At 45.8% G+C, this 23,566-nt stretch overlaps 2 protein-coding genes across 3 annotated transcripts in view; one reads left to right on the forward strand and one right to left on the reverse strand.

Annotated features, from left to right (window-relative positions):
* The window catches only part of rgs12b (regulator of G protein signaling 12b), a 75,432-nt gene that overhangs the window by 3,538 nt on the left and 48,328 nt on the right, over nt 1-23,566 (forward strand). For both annotated transcript variants that reach the window (XM_054778453.1, XM_054778452.1), the window contains exons 3-5: nt 98-328; nt 736-1,677; nt 20,935-21,054. In XM_054778453.1, the coding sequence (XP_054634428.1) occupies nt 98-328; nt 736-1,677; nt 20,935-21,054 (1,293 nt within the window). The remainder of the gene's footprint in view (nt 1-97; nt 329-735; nt 1,678-20,934; nt 21,055-23,566) is intronic.
* Nucleotides 6,349-8,341, reverse strand: LOC129182392 (uncharacterized). The gene is made up of 2 exons (XM_054778454.1): nt 6,961-8,341; nt 6,349-6,463 (listed from the first exon to the last, which is right to left on the reverse strand). The coding sequence occupies exon 1, from the start codon at nt 8,320-8,322 to the stop codon at nt 7,450-7,452; it is 873 nt and encodes a 290-aa protein (XP_054634429.1). The 5' UTR covers nt 8,323-8,341; the 3' UTR covers nt 6,349-6,463; nt 6,961-7,449.

Consider the following 23,566-nt stretch of genomic DNA (forward strand, 5'->3'; position numbering starts at 1 on the left):
ACAGTCATTTTGTAGCAGGTGATTGCAGTTGAAATGTGCATTTTTTATCATTTATCTTCCCGGGTGTCAATTTCTAACTCGCATGTTTTCTTGCCAGGTCATGTATGACAGTGTGCGCCTATGCAGTGACAGAGGGCAGATCCTTGCCATGTATCCTGCAGAAAAACTAGCCTTCAGTGCCTGTTGTCCTGATGACCGGCGATTCTTTGGACTGGTCACCATGCAGGCCACAGATGACTGTCACTTCAGCAGAGGACGATACGATGACGGCGGTTTGAGGACCTCTTGTCACGTGTTCATCGTGGACCCTGACCTGTGTCACCACCAGGTGAGACACTGTGGTTGGATATTTTGATACCCTCGTGCCATTTCCCAACATTATTCAGACAGAAATTGATGAATGAGAACGCATGAAGTATTGTGGGGGTTTTTTTCATCATATTCTGAACTTTCTTTTCTAGAAATCCATTGAAAATTTGATTTTGATTTATTAAATTACATATCAATTAACACACATTGTATTATATCATATATTATTTTAATTCAGCATAATTATTCATTCAAGGGAAAGTAATGATAAACTATATATATTTTATTTATTATTTTAAAATTCCTTTTCATAAATGCCTTACCCCTGTATATGCCTGGTACTCTCTGTGGATGAGTACACCTCTGGACACTATGTGAGGACGTATGGTATTTTATCTCATGAGGACCTTGTCTTGTTTTGCTCAGGTGCATTTAGGTGTAGCCAGACGGTTTGGCTTTGAATGTACCCCTGAGCCAGACACTGGCGGCTGTTTGGAATTCCCACCCAGTTCTCAGTCTCTCCTCCACTTCGTGTCTGTACTTTACCGGGACATGGGGGACAACATTGAGGGTGTCCGTGCCCGGGCTTTTCCCGATCCGGATAATGATGCCCAACAGAACCACAGCACCAGCAGCAATAGCGATAGCGGGATTGGTAACTTTTTACCTGAGGAGAAGAGCAACAGGGTGCTGTTAGTTGACCTCGGAGGCCCACCTAACCACAATCACGTCTCTGGGCCGCGCCACTGGGACAGCCCACCTTCCTCGCAGCAGGCCTGGAGCCCCACCCTAGGGGTTGCAGCCTCTCACCCACCTCCCCCTCCGCCCGGTATAAGAAATGGCCACTACCGCCATGAACCATACCTGGCTGACCTGCCTCATCCCCTCCCACTGGCTCAGCCTGACGTCCCAGCTAGACATGCTCGTGGGGTCCACCCCCAGCAGTACTCACAGGGGAAGTGGGGAGGAGCTGTCGGGGGTGGGGACAAGAGAGGGGCTGGAGGAGGGGTGGAGCCACAGCGTTGGCTGCCAGTCCACGTGCTGAGAGACTGGCATCAGCAACACCGCCACCTCCAAGGCCTGAGCAGTGATCAGGAGTCGTACGCCGAATCCACTGACGGGTGGTCATCAGCTAACTGCAGCACCCTGCCTCCACCCATGAGTAAGATCCCTGCCGACCGTTACCGGGCCCCACTGGTCCCTGGAGAACACCTGCCGCCACCTGGAGGGTGCCAGCCTCCACCTCCCTTGCACACCCAGACCCACACTCACCGGCTGGCTGCTCAGAAAGATGAGTGGGCCAAGAAGCTGTTTGGTGCTGGGGACAACGAGAAGAAGCGAGGAGGCACCAAAGATGCTGAGAAAAAGGTAAAAATAAAATCATTATCATTTGTTTCTGGTGCCTTCGTTTGTATTTCCACTGAATGCATTACGTGTCTTTCCAAAATGTGATGTGTCACCGTGTTGATGATGGCTTTTGGAGGAGCTGTGCTAGAACTAACCGTGATATGAGAAGCCTTGATGGCAGGTAGTCTCCTCCATCCTGCTGTGGAAATTTACTCTGACTACAGTCCGTCCAAGTGCAGTTTATTGAGGTTATAAATCTATCTGTGCTCATGCCAGTGCTTCCCATCTCCCCCTCGCACTGAATGCCTTCTATTTAACTCCAGCGCTCTTTGACTGAAGCGTCTCTCTCACTGACATGTCAAAGCTTTCGTGCGTGTGAAAGTTTCCTGACCTACGTCGACCCCCGCCAAACATCATATTGAATGATGAGAGCACAACACTTGGTTCACTGCCCAGACTAAGTACATTTATATGTCATTTAGCCTACTGCTCCAGTATCAGATCATACATTATGCACCAGGCAGACATATGTCTTGACCTGAAAACCACCTGTTTCATTCTAACTCCCACTGGAGTGGATTTCAAACTAGTTCTTGTGGAGTAAATGCCTATGTACAGTATAGTTAGTATCCCATTTAAGGCTCTTTTTTCTGATATCATGTATAATGTTTAACATTAGGATACTGTTGATGAAACGTTACTGTAGTTGATGGCATAGTAGTTGGGGTGCACTTTAAGAGTTACAGTATTACATATTGACTATTTACTATACATTAGCTACAGGGACAAACATTTAGTAACAGGGAATGAATGGTTGAGCTCGGTGCGGAGCATTGTATAATAATTTGCGTACCTACTAATGAAGTCAGTCAAAATTGAGCCTTATTATTTTTTGCAAAGGAAAATAATTATCTAACTGATCAAATCTAATTTGTTCAATTGTGTAGAAAATCACAGTTTTGTCCAAATTATTAAGACAAAGCTGCAGATGGACACTTCCGTCTCATATTGAACCAGGCTGTTGTTCCTCCTGGTCCCAGGGACCCCAGGCCACAATTAGAGGAAGCGTTCCAAGGCCAAGGGGGCAGGAGAGGTCCTGACAGTCACAGGAAGTTGGAATTTTTTTTAGACCGGTGGTATTCTTCATGTGGAGAGTGGAGACACACACAGCTTAGGGGGCTTTTGTTGTCTGGTGGTCGAGATGAAATGGTGATTCTGCTGTGACAATTGTTATATTTGATATAGTCTGTTCTTTATTCATACTGCATATCAGTCCGCTGAAAGGCATTTTTTGTGGCTTTGCCACATGGTGGCACTGCTTCACTAACTTCAACTGGGGGAGGAATTCAAATTCTGAATTGTACTGTATTCTGATCAAGTAGGCTAAATTGCTACTTTGTGTTTGGCGTAACATTAGGTACACCTGCATAATCGAATGGAGCTATAGAAGCAATTGTGCCTGTAGCTCAACTTTGGTTGGCACAATCAGAGGTATTCATCGACATTCTGTTTATTATTGTGGTTTGTAGTTTGGAGTGGTGTGGAACTCAGTGTTTGACTAAATTGCTGTTATGAGTTGAAGGAATGTCTCTTTCTTTTCTTGTGTGTGTGTGTGTGTGTGTGTTTAAGTGAGACACACAAGTTGCATTGATTCTAGGGGTGTCACAAGACACGCACTTCACGGGACGAGACAAGATGTTAACTTTACTTTTAAGAATAATGCAATGAAAGAATATAAAAAATATATGACAATATATTGAAATCTACTAATATCATTTCTACCACTTTGCACTCTGTGTGTATGCTCCTGTCCTCACCCCCACCCACGAGGCAAAGAGACTGTATGACTGACAATTGGGCTCACCCCGTTCATGCGTGCCAAGGTGCTGAAACCAATGCACAGATTGAACTGTCTTCCAGCCTGGTTGGAGGTGGGAGACGAGGAAAACAGACACATGGCAATATATATTGAGGTCGGAAAAATCATCAAATTCATTTTCATTTATTGTGTGATTAATTCAATGAATTTATTGTCGTCGCAGGCCTTTTGCCCACGAGACTGTTTTTTTCTGAACAAGAAGTCTTGTCATGTTTTACTCTCGTGAGATCTTATGACACCCCAATAGATACATAATGTTTTCAGATGATTGCTTTCTTAGAAGCTGGCCCAACCACACGTTGAACAAAGTGGATACCTTTATTTGAGATGAACAAAAACATGGACTCTAAATGTACTGTATATTGTACTGTAAATCCCACTTGATAGTATCCTGCAGCTAATTAGCAGTAGTCACAAGCAGTGGTGTACGGGTGCTGGCTCTCTCCTACACTGAGGGCCTAATGACATTTATGAGGGCGATGGTATTTTAGATCCTCAAGCAAAAAAAAAAAAAATCCTCTTGCAAAAGTGTTACATACATGGATGAAGGCAACGCAAGATTTCTGTTGGGTTTAGGGGTTACGTCATTGTTTAATTGCTTTGAACAGTAAAAGTTGATTGAGGGAAAGGCTTCTTGAGACGTCATCTGTACTTCTGTGAAGTTCTTCACAGAAGTACAGATGACGTCTCAAGAAGCCTCGATGGACAACTCCTGTACGACTGAGAGCCTACACAGAAGTAAAAGTTGATGACACAGTGACTAATGTCTTGCACATTTTAGGCAGCAGTTTATGGAATCGTGGAATAGCTGCTCAGTTTTTGTCACTCCAGTTAATGTTTTGCCATGACAATAGTAAATCAGTCTATACAGCCATTCATCGTGCACACATCTTCTCCTTTGCTGGGCTGTCTGTCCCAGCTCATATTGGTTTACTAAAACATTGTGTCCACCATTATTTGTGAGTCAGTGTGTAGTCAGTGTGTAGAATGCACAGTGTGTATGCAATAACGCAGGACTGCACATGCCTGTGTATAACATGTGGAATTTAACGTTTCAGTGGAGAAAAAAAAGAAGAGCGAAAGCACTTACGTAAATGGACTTGCCTCCGCACCAGTACAAGGCCATAAGGATTGTGAGCAATAGATGATACCTGACAATTTGCAGCAGGTGCCTTGACATTTACAAGAACCCACTCTCAGTAGAGATAATAGCAGCCATCCTTTGTTTGCTACAGATGAAACTAGAAACAGAATAAATGGTTGTTATTCCTTGAATCCCATAACATCATTATTAACTAGAGATGCTCGATAATGGCTTTCTTAGCAATATCCATTATTGTCCAGCACTACAGTACATTACCGATAGTGATATCGGCAGCAGCTCTTTCTTCAAATTAACGTCACGTAATTAATGCGTGATGCTTCTTCTGTGATGCCATAGGATGCATTTGACAAATAAGACAAATACTAGAATATGCAATACAAGTTATAGAAGAAGTGCCAAAGCACTGCGTGTGACAACGAGTGATTCTTCCTGAGGTGTGATATTAGAGTAGAAGTACTGAAGGAAGATGCCTTACTCCCTCCCTCGCATAAGCAGTACTTTATGTCATGTCAGGTACGACTTTATTGTTTGTTTTCCTTAGTTTCCATGTCGTTCCATGTTTTGTGCTCTTATTTTGGTTTTCTGTTTCCTGTGCGGTTTTCCTCTGCGGTTACTGGAATTCTTCTGGAATTTTTCATTAGTAATCAGTGCTACTAACTAACTCTAACTCAGCATGTGATTGAGCCCACCCACAGCAGAGTGTACACCCTTGATTTGATCATTACTAAGGGTGTTGCTATTTCAAATGTGAATGTTATGGATGTTGCTTTATCTGACACTTTTGTGTTTTCTTTCACCGGTGTGTTACACCCAAACCAGCACTCGGGTCGGCAGAAGACTCAACAATGACAGCACAGTGGACACGATTTATGAAAAGAAACAGGTTTGAAACAGCCCGTGCTCTAACGTTGTAGAGCTCTGAAGTGGCGTTTACACGCATTTTGCCTCCGCGTTGTCCCGCAATTTGCCGTGGCAAAACGTGTCATTTATTCATTTATTTATTTATTTATGACATGCCTAAAAAGTGTGAAGGCTGGTTTTCGTTCTGTACGGGCCTACTATTTTTGGTGGAGCCTGCTTTATACGCAAAGAACAAAACGTAACACTTTACAGTAGGGATGCTCCGATGTGTCGGCCACGATCAATATCGGCCCATTTGCATGGAAAAGCACGATCGGCATATGCCGACAAATGCCTTTCAATGCCGATCACAAAAGCCAATCACCTCTGGCTGGCACTATTGCAGCCTCCAGCCTATTGCGATGCCTATGTGCAGTGTAATGTGTTACTCTAACGTCTTGGGGAAGTGTCCTATGCCCACTTTCCTTCACACTGCGCAGTAAAATACTGTAACTGTAAACTCTACGGTGCATTAAAAGTTTAAGAATGGAAGTGCTCCTTGCGGCAATTGTAATTATAATTGTATTGCAATTAAATACAAGCGGTCAACAAAGGTGAAGTATCCGTTGCGCAGGATCGCCACCTCTGATCGTGCAGCAGCAGTGCAATGCCGGTCTGGAAGCTCGAAAATCTCCACAATGCAACCCGACAGAGACACGTAGAACTTGGACACGCTCCTCCTTTGCCTGGCAGCACAACGCCTTCCTGGTGAAATATGCATGGTTGTCCAAAGTGTGGCTCATTTCAGAAATGAAATAAAGAAAAACTCGGCAAAAGTGGCATAATGTATGTCAAGTGTTTTGCTTTTCGCCGTGCTCCCCACACTTGGAGGGGTGTACCAACGCTGAACAATTAGGCAGGACTTCACTCAATAAGCCCAGACTGTTTCCTTTTTTCCTTTTATTTTCCAGTAGGTGAAAAACCTTAAAATGACAAACACCACATGATTAACATTTCATACCCAAGTACTCACAAATCAAATAATTATCAAAACCCACAATAATGAACAATTAATACAACACAATTAATTATCAAACCCTTAAATATTAGCCATTACACAAGTACATGAAAATAGATTAAATTCTCTCCTTTTAAGTTAAAACAGATTTTAAATGAATTATTTCAGTGAATGCATAAAAATACATTTTTAAACCACAGGAAACAATGAATTAATGGAACAAATTAAAGCCAACACAACTTAATAAATACCGAATTAATTAACCACAAATTTTACAGGCACATATTTACAATCCATATCTGATATAAAATGATTATCTAGCAGTGAACCAAGTGACTCATTTCCCCCACACGCAACCATTTACTCAGCCAACATTACACAAAGCACCTTGCCCCACATTCCAATGCCACAGCAGCGCAACAAGTGCCGCACATCCACAAAGAAAATAGAAAGTGATCTTACCGGCTGTCTGTTCAGCTCTTGTTGGTAGTATTCTCACAGCTCTGTGGAGGAACTAAAACCTTTGTTCTGCTATATAGTGGCGTCTCTTTACTCTGCTTAATTTGACACAGCTGCGTAATTAGCGCGCTCGCGCACCAGCCGATTAGACGGGAGCGCTCACCGCTGTACCTTTCCATGAAAGTAAATTGGCTTTGATCATGTGACTTGACTGGCCGAACTAACGCCGAATTGTATAAAACCCCTCTCTAGTAACCTGGTTAAATACGGGAGTGGATGTGCGCTACCAAGTGCTCTCTTAAAGAAACCTGCGCTAATCTAAACAGGGTTCAGCCTGTTGCCGAGCGCGTCACAGGGCCGCTGCACTCGCGGGCTCGCGCATCAGCCGGCAAAACAGCTGATCGCCGTAACACCTCCCACTCAAGCTTTCTGGACTTAGTCAGAAAGGTTGCGAAACTGAAAAGGCGAACAACTTACCAAACACCTTCCCCACTAGGGGCACTGCTCCTCTACAGGTAAAAGAACTACAAGCCGCCTGACATCTCTGCGCAATACTACACCATTAGACCTCTCTCTCCGGTCACTCAGAGCTGTGGAGTGGATCACTGCCTGCTGATGGTGGACTGAGGCACAGTTGCCTGGAGTGACAAGAACCTCAACATCCCTAACAACGCCCTTTGAATCGGGAGCTACAGTGACGACTCTACCAAGTCTAAACTGCCCCCGCAAAGCATTTTGATCACAAAGCCAAACAACATCACCGACGGAGACATTTCTTTCTGTAGCATGCCATTTTGATCTAACAAAAAGGTTTGGGCCAGCAAGCTGGGACCATGCTTTCCAGAACTCGTTGACTTGGACTTGGATTTCTCTGAGCCGCTTGTAGGGATAGCCCTGGAAATCAAAAGACTTGGAGTCACCACTGTGAGAGGCTCGGCCCATGAGGAGTGAGTTTGGTGTCACGTACTCCACGCGGTCCTCCCGACTCTGGACTCTCGCATCAATAGGGCGCTCGTTTGCCAGGTTAGCTGCCATTTGGAGGGCTGTGAGGAACTCACTGAAGGTAAGATTAGGCGACTTGCTCAAACTTTGAAGAGCTCTCTTGGCAACCTTCACGGCAGCTTCAGCAGCTCCATTCCGATGTGGTGAGTCGGCAGGGTGTACTTTCCAGGTCCAGTCTGTCCCATTTGTCGCTGCATACTCCTCGAGGCTAGCTCTGTCTTGGCTCTTCAGGAAGGCATACAAATCCCCCAACAAGGACTTTGCACCAATGAAGTTGGTCCCAGGATCTGACCAAACCTTGAGGGGGTGGCCTCTGATGGCAATGAATCTTTGGTAGGCCATTAGGAAGCTCTCTGTGGACATACTGTTGACCAGGTCTATGTGCAGGGCCCCGCTCGCCATACAGCAGAAGATGACCCCCCAGACCTTCATGGATACTCTTCTTTTGACATCGTCCTTCACCAGGTAAGGTCCAAACAGGTCACCTGACATGAACTGGAATGGCGCAGCAGGTCTTGATCTTTCCCCTGGCAGGTCACCCATCACCTGTTGACAGACTTGAGCTCTGGCCTTCCTGCAGTGGACGCACTGGTTAACGGCTTTCTGGGCCAGCCTTCTGGCTTGCACAACCCAAGCCCTCTTTCGCATCTTGAGTAGAGTCCCGGCAACTCCTTCATGCCCTTCTTGGTGACTCTGGCGTGCAAGCAAAGTCCCCAGCCAGGTGTCAAAGGGGATCAGAGGAACAGCCAAGCCGTCTTCTTTGAAATGCTGGATTCTGCCTCCGCATACCAATAGCCCACTTGCCTCGTCCCTGTACACGACCAGCCGGTCCGTTGTGGTGCTGGGAAAAGTAGCTCCTACTTGTGCCGCTAGACAGAGGTCTCGGAAGGCATCCTCTCTTTCTGCCACGGTGACTGTGCCATTGAACGGGACTGCCTCCCACTTTGATCTTCCTGTGCCACGAAAAAACTTCTTTGCTGCCCTCCAGACCAGTGCGAGTGACTTTTCCAGTCTGGTTAGGCTGCTGAATCGCTGAATATCCATCAGACTTGTGACAGCATCTCCGGCAGGAGGCCGGTGCAGATCAGTGGGGCTTAAGATTAGTTCAGGCCTGGGCTCCGCCTTCTCTCCAGCTCGGGTCAGGGCAGCAACAAACGTCTTTCTCTGGATGCGCATGAGGTTCTCTTTGGCCTTGACAGCAACATCTTTGGCGGACTTCACTGGCCACTCTGTCTCTGGGAGACTTAGGAACTTAGGACCCTGCTGCCACTCTGTGCCTTCGTCCAGCTCCTTGGGGCTCGCCCCTCTTGAAATAATGTCTGCAATATTGAGGGGCCCAGGGATCCACCACCAGTCTTGGACATTTGTACTGCCTTGGATCTCCCCAATTCTGTTGGCAAAAAATGTTTGATAGCCGTAGTTTTCACGTTGGATGGCTCCAAGGACTGTCTGGCTGTCGACCAGGTGGTGCCACTTCTCCACATGGATGCTGCATTGTTTCTGGAAGTGCTTTTTCAGACGAGCTGCATAGACTGCTCCGCAGACCTCAGCCTTGACAGCGTCCCCCTTGTGATCTAATGGCGTCAGTCTGGCTTTCGCTTCGACTAGTCGTATGGTCACGTCTTCTGGTACCTGCCACCGAAGGTACAATACGGCACCATAAGAGCGTTCGCTACCATCAGAGAAGGTGATACCACAGGGCTTGGTACATGGGTCAGGTGGCGTCAAGGCTCTGATGAACCTCACCTGGCTGAGCTCAGCGTAGTCTTCCAAGAGGCAGATGGCATCTTCACGGAGGCCCTCAGACAAAGGCGCATCCCACGTGTCTACTGCTGGACTGTAGTTGACCTTTGCCTCCTGGAAAGCTCTCCTCACCAAGATGGCTCCCTTTTGTTTGACAGGAGTTGCAAGGCCTAGGGGGTCGTATAGCCCAGAGACTTGGCTGAGGAGCTCTCTTCGGGTGAGTGGATCTGGCGCGCGAGCCCTGACTTCCTCTCTTGACAGGTTTTCTTCGAGTCTCATTTTCCTTTTCTTTTTGGAGAAGTTCACAGCTACCATCAAGTGAAGCTTGTCGCTCTCAGGATCATACCCAAGGCCCAGGGCTTTATTGTTCTCCTCAGAGAGTTGGTTTGGGAGGACCATCACTGGGGGCGCTTCCTTCTTTAAGTGCCTTGACTCTGACCTCCCACTTTGGCCGGAGTAAACCCATGGCTTCATGTAGAATCCTCCGGCTTTCAGGATGCGCTCAACATTGGTCGTTATTTGCTTGAGCTGGCACAGGTCATCATGCGAGGTCAAGATGTCGTCCACATAAGCGTCTTGCTCCAACACTCGACGCTCTCCTTCAAGATGGCGAAACATTGGCAGGTTGGCTGTCTCCCGCATGGCAACTTGAGCGATACAGCCGGCTGGCTTATCGCCTATGTTAACTCTAGTGATGGCGTATTCCTGGACGTCCTCTTCCTCAGAGTCTCTCCACAGGAAGCGATGCAGGTGTACTTCCCGGTCCTCAAGCCATACAGAATTATACATTTTACTGATGTCCCCAAGTGCTGCGAAGACACCTTGACGAAACCGGGTGAGGACAGCACGGATGTCATTGAGGACGTCTGGACCCTTCATGAGCAGGTCGTTCAGGCTCTGGCCTCTGAATTTCTGGCTACTGTTCCAGACGAGGCGGACTGGCGTAGTCACAGAGCGGGGGTTTGGGGCAATCAAGTGGCTGATGTACCATACAGGTCCAGACCAGCTTGCCAACTCTTCTTTGGACAGCTTGACAGCAGCGTTCCGCTCGACCATCTCATGGACTTGAGCTCTGTAGGCCGCCTTCCATCTTGGCTCCTTTGCCAACTGCCTTTCAGTCCTCAGGAATGCTGCTTCGACTGCTCTCCTGTTGTTTGGCAATGTTGCTGGATCCTGCACCCAAGGGTACTTTGCATGCCAGTGTGGTTTCTCGCTGTGGCGATCTCCACTGATGTAGGTCAGTCCACTCTTTATTTGCTCCAGCTCTCTCTCCTCAGAGATTGTCATCTCCTTCCCTCCAGGTTGGCAATTTCCACATCTGCAGCCGCCACACCTGGGCTCACACGCAGCCCCAATACTGTCCCACCTCCACCAGTCTATGAAGTCTCGGTTGGCAGCAGACGTGACTGCTTGGGTGAGTTGAAGGTGATGAACTGGGCTCCTGCTAGTGACCTCCTGGTATGCAACAGCTGCTGTGCGCATGGAGCGGGCAAAGTGGGTTCTAGATCCATGGGCTATGACTTTAACATCTTCCATGAGATCTGGATGAGAGCCACCCACTGCTTTCCCAAGGGGACCATCCCACAGGACAAGGTCACCAACAGAGCGCACTTTTTGGGGGACGAGTCGGCCTTCCTTATGGCTGATGAGGAGCTTGATTTTAGTAGGACGGACCAGTTCATGAAGAGGGACATCCGGGAATATTTTTTGCAGTGTCTTGGGTTGTATGTGGCGATTGACCTCTGCAATGCTGTCCAGTCCGTAACACACAAGCTGGTGAGACCTCAGGGTTCCCTTTGCAGTTGTGACCCGGATCTTCAGGAAGTACCGCTTGGTGTCCACTGTCACTTGCATCCCGCCGACTCCATGGACTATGAGCGTCACATCCTCACTCCTCAGGTTTAGCTCCCCTGCAGCCGCATGAGTGATGTAGTTCGTGTCAGACGCCAAGTCAATCAGGGTCCCAATCCTCTGTCCAGCATTTGCAGTAACTTCCAGGATCATCATTATGACAGGGAACTCTTCGAATCCACTCTGTGCCAGCAAACTCCTCTCAGATACGGCTGAACTGAATGTCTTTGAGACTGAGTTGCAGAAGACATCACGACACCGCTGGGCTGAGTCAGGGGGCAGGCTTGTCAGGAACTCTTCCTGGGCCTCTGTGTACTTTTTCCATCCCCCTTTTGCTGGACTGAGCTTTGGCTTCCTTGGCCCATCTCCCTTACTTGTAGCCTTGGGACAGAGGTAGTAGTGATGACCCAGGCCTTGAGCATCATTACACCCCTCGCTTTTGCACAGAAAGGTGGTCTTGCACTCTGCGTCATCATCGTGGACCTCCAGGCACCTCCCACAAGCGCCAATTTTTTTAACTGCTTCCTTTTTCTCTGCTATTTTGAGAGCTTTGAACTTCTTGCAGTAATAGAGTCTCTTTCTATGGCCCCTCTCTCCACAGACAACACAGGATGCTTGGGAGCTTGAGGAGTTGGTGGTTTTTGTTCGGGCATGTTTTTGTGGGACTCTTGACTCCCTCCTGCTAGGGTCATCCTCCCTGAGCTGGTCCAGCTGCTCATAAATCTTTTCCTGACTTCTCAGAAACTTAAGGAGCATGTCAAACCTCTCCTCAGGTGATGAGGCTTCCTCTCCTTCCGACACATGGACCAGCCACTCCTTCTTTAAGCCGTCTGGCAGCTTACTCTCCAGGGACTTGGTAACGAGTGGATTTTTCAGGGCCCCAGTGTTTCCTAGTTCACTGAGGTCATACAGGGCCTTTTCCACGACCTGTATTAAATCGACAATCTTCCTGGGTTGGTAACTTTTTACTGGTGACAGCGCCTGCAGCTCTTCAATGATTTCCAGGGCTATTGCTGTTTTATTTCCAAACCGATTCCCCAGCACACGAAATATTTCATCCGCCGTCCCATATGTTGACAGGCGAAGGTCCCTCACTACTTTGTCCTCCAGGCTGTCCAACAGCTGGATTTTCCTGACCTCCTTGGAGCCAGTTGGCTCACCTTGCCTTTGTAGTGCCTCCCACTCTTTCCTCCAGAGGTAGAAGTTCCGCTTGTTGCCGTCGAACTGTGGGAGTGCCGTTGGTTTCAGCTTGATGGTAGGTGACTGGTGTGGTGTCTCCTCAGAGGGCCGCTTGCTTTCCAGCTTCACCTGCAGCAAGGTAGCCTTGTCAGAAATTAACTCTTGCAGCGAAGTCTCCACATTCCTGACACGCTGCCGGAAGTCAGGCTGCTCTCCTTCTGGGACCCACCGCGTCCATTGGCGCATGGTCTGTTTTGCCATCTTCACCAGCCCCTCAAGGTTGCTGAGCATGAGATCGTATACCTCCAGCTTCAGGCTAGGTTTGTTGGCCACCACCCGCTTGCACTCTTTTTCAGCTGCTTCCACTGCAAGGGAGAGTTCGGAGCAGCCAAAGTTTTGCCATAGGACCCTCTGGACGGTGCCCTCCACTTCTTCAAGCCTCTGTTCACAGTCCTCTGCTGTTTTTCTCACATCTGCATTGATGTACTCTTTAGCAGCAGGTTCGAGCTCCACCTCCTCAGTCAAGGTCTCCACCTCCTCATTTGCCTCCAGTACCTTTTCGACCTCAAGTGTGACCTTGCCGAAGGCATCCACCAGTTCTTCTGCCGACATTTTCTTGCAAGACTTTAACAATACGTTTGCTTGTCGGGTAAACCGCTGTTTGGCAGTCGTTCTCTCCCTCTTCAGCTGCTGCAGGGATTTTGACTCGGCCATTTTGGGCTTTACTGAGAACTTTGGGACACTGGACTTGGACGCAGCAGCGGGCGGGGCCTGGACGCAGCAACGGGCTGCAGCGGTTTTTCACTGTCAAGTGTTTTGCTTTTCGCCGTGCTCCCCACACTTGGAGGGGTGTACCAACGCTGAACAATTAGGCAGGACTTCACTCAATAAGCCCAGACTGTTTCCTTTTTTCCTTTTATTTTCCAGTAGGTGAAAAACCTTAAAATGACAAACACCACATGATTAACATTTCATACCCAAGTACTCACAAATCAAATAATTATCAAAACCCACAATAATGAACAATTAATACAACACAATTAATTATCAAACCCTTAAATATTAGCCATTACACAAGTACATGAAAATAGATTAAATTCTCTCCTTTTAAGTTAAAACAGATTTTAAATGAATTATTTCAGTGAATGCATAAAAATACATTTTTAAACCACAGGAAACAATGAATTAATGGAACAAATTAAAGCCAACACAACTTAATAAATACCGAATTAATTAACCACAAATTTTACAGGCACATATTTACAATCCATATCTGATATAAAATGATTATCTAGCAGTGAACCAAGTGACTCATTTCCCCCACACGCAACCATTTACTCAGCCAACATTACACAAAGCACCTTGCCCCACATTCCAATGCCACAGCAGCGCAACAAGTGCCGCACATCCACAAAGAAAATAGAAAGTGATCTTACCGGCTGTCTGTTCAGCTCTTGTTGGTAGTATTCTCACAGCTCTGTGGAGGAACTAAAACCTTTGTTCTGCTATATAGTGGCGTCTCTTTACTCTGCTTAATTTGACACAGCTGCGTAATTAGCGCGCTCGCGCACCAGCCGATTAGACGGGAGCGCTCACCGCTGTACCTTTCCATGAAAGTAAATTGGCTTTGATCATGTGACTTGACTGGCCGAACTAACGCCGAATTGTATAAAACCCCTCTCTAGTAACCTGGTTAAATACGGGAGTGGATGTGCGCTACCAAGTGCTCTCTTAAAGAAACCTGCGCTAATCTAAACAGGGTTCAGCCTGTTGCCGAGCGCGTCACAGGGCCGCTGCACTCGCGGGCTCGCGCATCAGCCGGCAAAACAGCTGATCGCCGTAACAATGTAACTATAAAAAGTTAAAATGTGGATACTAAAAACAAATAAGGCCAGACATGACCTGAGGACATCTATAAGAGAGGCCAAAAGACAGTACAGACAGAAGCTGGAGGGCTACTATTCCACCTCAGACCCTCGGCGCATGTGGGCGGGGCTCCAGCACATCACAGAGTATCGACAGCGGAGTAGCGTAGTAACATCCAGCCAAACCACACTTCCAGACGAGCTGAATGAGTTCTACGCCCGCTTTGACACCCAAACTCCTGATGAGCAGAGAGGGTGGCTGGACTTGGGGAGCACACAGGACTCACCTCTCATGGTGACATCAGCTGATGTGCACAGGGTTCTGAACAAAAGAAACCCACGAAAAGCAGCAGGCCCAGACAACATCTCAGGACGTGCACTTCGGGTTTGCTCATCAGAGCTAGCTGATGTGCTTGCTGACATATTTAACCTGTCGCTTACACAAGCATCTGTACTGACCTGCTTTAAGTCCACCATCATAGTGCCCGTACCCAAGAAGAGCAACGTGACCTGCTTGAATGACTATCGCCCTATAGCACTCACTCCTATTGTAATGAAGTGCTTTGAAAGAATAGTCATGACCCACATCAAAAAGAGCATCCCGGCGGCAACTGTGGACCCTCTACAGTTTGCATATTGCCAGAACCGGTCCACGGATGATGCAGTCAACACTGCCATCCACACAGCCCTTTCTCACCTACAGGGCCAGGACACATATGTCAGAATGCTATTTATAGACTATAGCTCTGCATTCAATACAGTCAGCCCCCACAAACTCACAGATAAGCTCCTCACACTTGGCCTGTCACCCCCCCTCTGTAACTGTGTGTTTAACTTTCTCACAGGCAGACCCCAGTCAGTCAGAGTCCACAATCGCACATCCAGCTCAAGAATTGTGAGCACTGGGACCCCACAGGGGTGTGTGCTGAGTCCGCTCCTCTACACGCTCTTCACCTACGATTGCGTGGCCTCCCAGAACAACACCAGCATCATTAAATTTGCGGATGACACTACAGTCATCGGCCTGATCACTGGTGGTGTTGAAACATCATACAGAAGAGAGGTGGCGGACCTCATAGCTGGGTGTCGTGATAACAATCTCCATCTCAATACAGATAAGACCAAAGAGATGATCATCGACCCAAGAACAAGGGAAAAGGAGCCGCATAGACCCCTGTTTATTGATGAGACTGAGGTGGAGAGGGTGAAAACCTTCAAGTTCCTTGGCACATACATCAGCGAGGACCTCACCTGGTCTCACAACACCCAACAAATTATCAAGAAGTCCCAAAGGAGACTGTACTTCCTGAGAAGACTGAGGAAATTTGGCATGTCCACCACAATCCTGAGTTGCTTCTACAGATGCACTATCGAACGTGTCCTTACCGCCTCCATCACTGTTTGGTACGGTAACTGTACAACACGTGATAGGAAGGCACTCCAGCGGGTGATCAAGACCTCTCAGAACATTGTTGGGGCAGCCCTCCCCTCACTGCAAGACATTTATAAATCTCGAGTCCTACGAAGAACACACAACCTCATCAAGGACAGCACACATCCACAACACTCATTATTCACACTCCTACCGTCAAGCAGACGCTACAGGAGTTTGAAGTCCAGGACCACAAGACTGGCAAACAGCTTTTACCCACAGGCCATCAGGCTTCTCAACGAAGCACTCGCACACGCCGCACGCAACACACGCACACACTCATAGCACTTTATTTATTTTATTTATTGATTTATTTATTTGTATAATGTCTCTTCCGTTGTTGTAATTTATTGGTATTTATGTTTCTGATGTTCTTATTCATTTTCTTCTGTTTTTCTTTCTTTCTTTTTTGGGAGAATGAACAGAACAAGAATTTCATTGCATAGCAGAACCACCAGTTTTACTGTGCATATGACAATAAAACTCGTCTTGTGTCGTGAGTTGGGTGTCACTTAGTGTCACCTAGTATAACAAGTGCAATAACATCTGCGCACATTTGTGTGTAAGAAATCTGTAGTAACACCAGCAGATTTGGATATTATGGCACGTAGCACTTTACCACTTAAGCACTTTGTTTCCCCAAACTCATGGTTTTGTCAAGTGCACACAGCTGTATGCGTATTGCTTATCTGTCTGATTACTGTTTTCCTTTTTTCATTCTTTCTTCTCTTCTTTTTTGTCGAATGCAGTTGTTACTGTACTTAACATCATTTTTCCAGCCATTGGCTATAATCTTGAATATTTGCATGAAAATGTTGATGCATTGTCCCTTCTTTCATTCATTCATTTTCTATGCCGCTTGTCCTCATTAGCGTCGCGGGGGTATGCTGGAGCCTATTTGGGCTACAGGCGGGGGACTGGTCGCCAGCCAATTGCAGGGCACATATAGACAAACAAACATTCACACTCACATTCACACCCATGGACAATCTAGAGTCGCCAATTAACCCAACATGCACAATTGTAGAGTACCCGGAGAAAACCCATGTACACACGAGAACATGCAATCTCCACTCAGAGATGTCTAACAGAGATTCCAACCCAGATCTTCCACATCTCCTGCCTTTGTGGCCAACATGCTAACCGCTAGGCCACCGTATAGATTTACTTTCCTTTGATTTTCACCTACTCACAGCCATTATTATCTAAATAGCTAACAACACGTAACAACAAGTGAGTATACCGCACATTGAACATGTACAAATTGTGCAAATTGTGTTTGTGTTATTTGGTATAAGAACAATTGTTATCTAGCACTGCCCTAATTTTCTTGGGCATGAAATTTAGCTGAGCTCCACAGTTACTAGAAACCTCTTCCCTTTCTCGGTGATGACATGATGGAGCTGGTGGATGTTAGACACCTTCTGCTCCTACACCTTCCACCTCAGGTGCTAAATTAGCTTCAGGTTCTGGAGACATACGTGGCCAGTCCGTCCCTTTCATCTTAAGCTCAGCAAGCCAGTTGTTATCTTGGAGATGTGCTTTGGGTTGTAATCATGTTGGAAAACTGCCATGCAGCCCAGTTTCCCAAAGGAGGGGATTATGCTGTGCTTCAGAATGTCACGGTACATGTTGGAATTCATGTTTCCTTGTTGCAGCTCCCCAGGGCCGGCATCACTCATGCAACACCAGACTATGATGCTACCACCACCATGCCAAACTCAACTTAATGATGTAGTGCAACGATTTTCATTCCAGTTCCACTATAGTATGGGTTCTTTTACAAAATCAATGGCAAAAATTTGCTGTCCCAACATACTGTATGTTCATTTAAACATGTCTCTCTTCTAAGATTTTCAGAGGTATTTAAGCATGTTCATACATTTGTTGAACACATTAACTGTCTTAACATGATCTTTAGTTTGGTGAACTTTCAATGCATGAACATTTGTTGTCCCTTATTTGCCCTGAACAGTTACAGGTGCGGTCCATGCGCCAATAAAATGAAAAAGGTTTTTCTTTACCTTTGTTGAAGTTATATGTCCACACGGGATCGTACCAGCAAACACTTAAAATGACTCAAAATGATGCACAGCGTTGCCTCGTTTATCGTGGGGACATGATCCCAAAGTAGCCCGCAATAAGTGCAATCCGCAAAGTAGCTAACTTTATTTGTTTGCAGTTATTATTTATGTTTTAAGGCGGTAAAGCCCCTCACAATACACTTTATTTTCTCAGACACGCGCAAATTATTACCGTATTCACTCCTCTGACGTGCCTCTTCCCGGCGCCGTTCGTCTGTAGCGTTTTTGTATATAACATAGTGCTCCTGTTGCTCCTCGTAGTCCGATGATTCATTTACGGTATTCCATAATGGTGCCCTGGCGATGATCACTAGCAAACAGGAAACACGGCGGTGGTGCACAAAGGAGATTGATTGACAATGGTTTAACCAATGAGAATGCAGAACACAATGGGCTGGTTCTCCCTTAGCCAATCAGGACTGTTGTGGCTTTATATTTAGCCGACTGACGAGGTGGAGGGACGACATCTTTACTCAGGCTGCACACATCTTCAACTCTCACAAGTATACAACGCCCTCTACTGGTAGAAGTAGTAAATACAATAACAGACACATACAACACAGCCCCGATATAGCGCTCTAATACACCAAATGGTTAGCATGTTGGCCACACATTCAGGAGAGCTGGAAGATCTGGGTTTCAATGTATGTGTGAGTTTGCGTGTTCTCCCCGTGCATGTGTGGGTTTTCTCTGGGTACTCTGGCTTCCTCCTACACGTTTAAAAGCATTCATGTTAGGTTCGAGGTTAAATGGCCACTCTAAATTGTCCATAGGTATGAATGTGAGTGTGAATGGTTGTTTGTCTATATGTGCCCTGCGATTGGCTGGCAACCAGTCCAGGGTGTACCCCGCTTCTCGCCCGAAGTCAGCTGGCATAGGCTCCAGCATACCCCGGAGACCCAAATTAGGATAAGCGGCATAGAAAAAGGATAGATGGAAATCGTCCATAGGTATGAATGTGAGTGTAAATGGTTGTTTGTCTAAGTGCCCTGTGATTGACTGGCGACCAGTCCAGCGTGTACCCACCTCTTGCCCAAAATCAGCTGTGACCCTAGTGAGGATTAAGCGGTATAGAAAATAAATGAATGAGTGCTTTAGAAGTCCCAATAAAATTAGTGATTTATGTAGCATGAACACAAGCCTGTAATGTTGTCAACTCAAGAGTGTAGAAAGACGGGGATTGTGATGTCATTATTTCAGCGAAATAGTGTATTTGCTGTCCACAATGAGATGCTCCGACGCCATTTTGGGATTTATCCACTCTGGGTGGAGTTTTAAAAAAAATTCCAGATTCACCCTCCCAAACTGCCGGTGCTATGTAGACACAAGGAAAACGTTTCCATGTGGACAGGACCACAATGTTTAGCACCTCAGGGTTTTCTATGTCTAACGTTATGCCTTAGCATCATCTACCGGTCTTTGTCGCCATCTGATGGGCTTAAGGCGGAACTACAGTTATTAGTTACATTCTGTTCTAATCTGCCGGAGAACGCCACTCCAACTCACACCTCAACTGAAGTGCTGTGGGGAAGCATGCCGCACATTTGGAAAACCCCTGATGTAGAGGATATACATTATATACATTTAAATTAACAAAACATGTCATTTCTATTCATATTTGACCATGTCGTATTTGTAGTATTTTACACGCTGTATTTAAGCTTACATATATGATTTCACTTTCTGTATTTTATGTAGTGTAAGGAAGGGGAACCAAATGCAGAACAGCAACAACAACGAACAGTGGAACCTTTTATTTTCACTCTGACATAAAAACATAAAATACTGAATAAAGCGTAACAAATGACGATCAAGAATCCCGATTGAAAAGAGTGAGACAACTAAGGAAGGTAGGCAGCACAGGAAGGAGGGTATTGACCAGACATACAAAGTAAAGTGGGCAAACCTGAAAATAATAAGACAAATGGGAGGAACACATAAGGTTTCTCAATATAGATATTTGTACTTCCCTTTTTGGGATTCATCATTCATAGACCAATTACTTGCCAGTGGTTAAAATACCTGAGCATGTTCTTGCTGTGCCTGTGTTTTGAAAAGAATGCACTAAATGTGACTTGTGTGAACTTTGTCGAGGCAATGCTGTGCTTTGGGTTGTGTTATCAACAAAAAGAAATAATACAGTCCACATATCTGCTTGTGAAGATTTTCTCTATATGAACTACAACAAGGGCAGAGAACATTTGTACAGACTCATCTTATCTGGGTTACCACTGCTTCCGGGCTTCTGCTTCGGCTGCGTTCTCAGCGGTAGCAGAACCCTGCACACGAGAACCAACAGACACAAATTCACAGTATGCTTAACATGGACTATGGACAAAAGTGTTAGGACACCTGGCCATTACACCTAGAGGAACTCGCATGAAAAGGGAGAAAATGTGGAGCTGATAGCCCCTTCCATCCAGAAGTGCATTTCTCTGGTCACCTCAAAGATGTTTGATGGGGTTGAGGGCAGGTTTTTCTTGAACAGCCTTGCCTTGTGCTTTGGACACAGACACGCTGGAACAAAAAATGCCGTACCAGAACAGTGCCAAGATTACTTTTGATTTTGATCGAACCTGAAATTTCAAAACAAAACTGCAAGTTTAAGATGGAGAGAGGGGCACAAAAAACTATTCTTACAATCATTTGCTGATGTGATCAAGTTTCTCTATTCACATGTTCACTCCTTAGGGCCTGAAGTGGTTTGTTGTTTGGAGGTTTAGTCAAGATTCCTTCTAACTATCTCCACAATATATTGCAAGAATTAATCTGTACCATGCATGCCCCCCACATGTGAAACTTATGTCTTTTCACTTTTCAGGGTGGTCGATTCCGAGGTCTGACCATGGGTTTCCCTCCTCTTGCCCCCCGCTCCTCAGCCAGACGCTCCTTTGGACGTTCCAAACGTCTCAGCCTGGCCCGCTCCCTGGATGACCTGGAGGTAGGTGCACATGATTGCACATGCGCCACACAAACACTTATATACACACACACCCACATATAAACACACTGGCTCGCCCTTTGTGCATCTGCAGACAAGTGGCGAGTGTTACTGCAGCACTCAAGCTTCGTCTGAGTGCTGCGTTGTCGTCACATTTGAGACGCACGTGCACCAGCTCTCTCTAATAATAGCAACTCATGCGCATCATCACATGACACTTCAAGCCCCCTTCTCATATCACCATGGCAACATACACACAGTTGTGGACAAGCCAGCGTATGGAGAGAGACCATATACATTTTGTGATTGCTGTACATTTATATAGTAGGATTTAGTTCATTGTACAATGTTACACTATGGTTACTATTATAGCCATATGCTGCTTCTCTCTCCTTGTTTCCTTACAACAAACCAAATACTTATTTTCTCTGTTTTGTACAACATGCCTGCTCTGGATCATCTGCAGGAAATAAAAATATTTGTAGTCTTAGTCACTAGTACTCTTAAATCAAGGCCCAGGGGCCCATTGCACAAAACTAGGATAAGGGAACACACTGGGAAATCTTTGTTATCCTGGCGCAACTTATCCGTGATCCGGTTTCACAGAAGTGGGATAGTGGAACGTGGGATGTGTTCTGACATAAGTTAACCATGTATTTATTCCGTGGCGTTAGCTTGCTCCAGACCAGGCTAAGGTCCAGGATTTGTGATCATTCATTTCAATCAATGTAGAGAAATGATTTTAGATGACATTGCGATCATTACATCATTTTACATAATTTACAGTCTCCCACATACTATATATAAAATATACATCCCATATAAATACAAATACACATCTACAAGATAAGTTATACAGTCTGATGGAGTTACATTTACACAATTTCACTCACATCTGCAGTCAATTTCACCTACAATTTCAACGGATTCATAATCACAGTGCGACTACGTTTTCAGAGATGTTAATTGTGTTGGTTAATGTGGATGCGTACTACATTACCCAGACGTTTAATTATTTGGGCATACAAATGTTCTACCCTGGTATACATCACATATTACAATTGGCAATGCCACATGTCCAATAGGAGTAGGAAGAAGCAGAGCTTATTCAATCCTACCCCTCTTTGTTTCCCATCAATTGCTAATACATTTATGGTCATGTGCTAATAAAACACTAAAGAGTTCATGGATATTACTGTACACACGCTGTTCCTGATTTGTTAAACAAGCAACAAGCATAATATTAATTGACTGTTTGGATTTTAATTATGGTTCTTTCAGCAGAGCAGTGAGTGTGTATTACTTACACACAAAGTATTCCAGATTGCCTCTTCAATGCTTTGCCACGCTTTCTGTCTTTGTTTTATGACTGTGGTGGTGTTTCAGCTTACTTCGTGGGAAAGTACGCCTCTCATGTTGCAATGGTGAATCGGTGACTCTGTGATCGATAGCGGGGCCTGTTTAAGAAAGCCGCGTAAGTGCACTGATCCTGGCTTGGGCTTTGTGCAACCAATTAAGTCTAGGCGCTCTTGTTTTGGGTTGGTTGAGCTCAGCTCAGTCATTTATCCTAGATGTCTGAATCCTATTTTCGTGAAATGAGCCCTAGGTGTGCACGAAGCTATTGGTAAACTTATGCTGCATGCAAGAATTTTTGGAAGTGGGAAGTATACTGCTTGTAAAAGAAAACATGGCTACCAATCCATCCATCCATCCATCCATCCATCCATCCATGCATTCATTTTCTATGCCACTTGTCCTCACTAGGGTCTCGGGGGTATGCTAGAGCCTATCCCAGTTCACTTCGGTACACCCCGGACTGGTTGCTAGCCAACCACAGTGGCTTCCAATCATGACAGACCAATGCAGTAGAAGCTGCCTGGCAGTGTAAAAATAAGTTAATCACTTAACCATAACTAAGTCATGCTCAAATACTATCAGGTTGAGGCATGCCCAAACCAAGACTGGTTTCACTCATTTGTAGTGCAAAACAACAGTCATTAAGGTGGAGTGGAGTGAGGCCACTGCGCGCTAAAGAGTGTTAAAAACTCCAATTACAGGCAGTACAAATTTTCAAAAACTGAGAGAAAAGAAATTTGACTTGCATTATTTCCAGGCTTTCGTGGGCCACAAAACACAATGTGCTGGGCCAAATTTGGCCCCCGGGCCTTGAGTTTGAGTCCTGAGCTTTAGACTGTGCGCTTAATGATTTGGTCAATGGGAGAACATTGACAAGAACTTAGATATTGGCTTTTATTTGGATATTAATTAATATACTAATGCTACACACGGTAGTAAAACCAAGGTAAACTTTCACAGTGTTTTCCTCAGCTGGTATCTGATAGAGGGAGAATGATGGATGCTGAACATGATTGACAACAACAGCTTGGTTTGTCTATCCCAAGATATAGATCAGAGGAAAGCTAAATGTTTCCGCTGTTCTGTGGCTTCTCTGGCACCATGGAATTTTTCTTTGCGGCGGTTGCACAAGGAGAAATTCATCGGAATCCAAGGC

This window comes from Dunckerocampus dactyliophorus, chromosome 6 (assembly GCF_027744805.1).
Source record: "Dunckerocampus dactyliophorus isolate RoL2022-P2 chromosome 6, RoL_Ddac_1.1, whole genome shotgun sequence".
NCBI classification, from domain to species: domain Eukaryota; kingdom Metazoa; phylum Chordata; class Actinopteri; order Syngnathiformes; family Syngnathidae; genus Dunckerocampus; species Dunckerocampus dactyliophorus.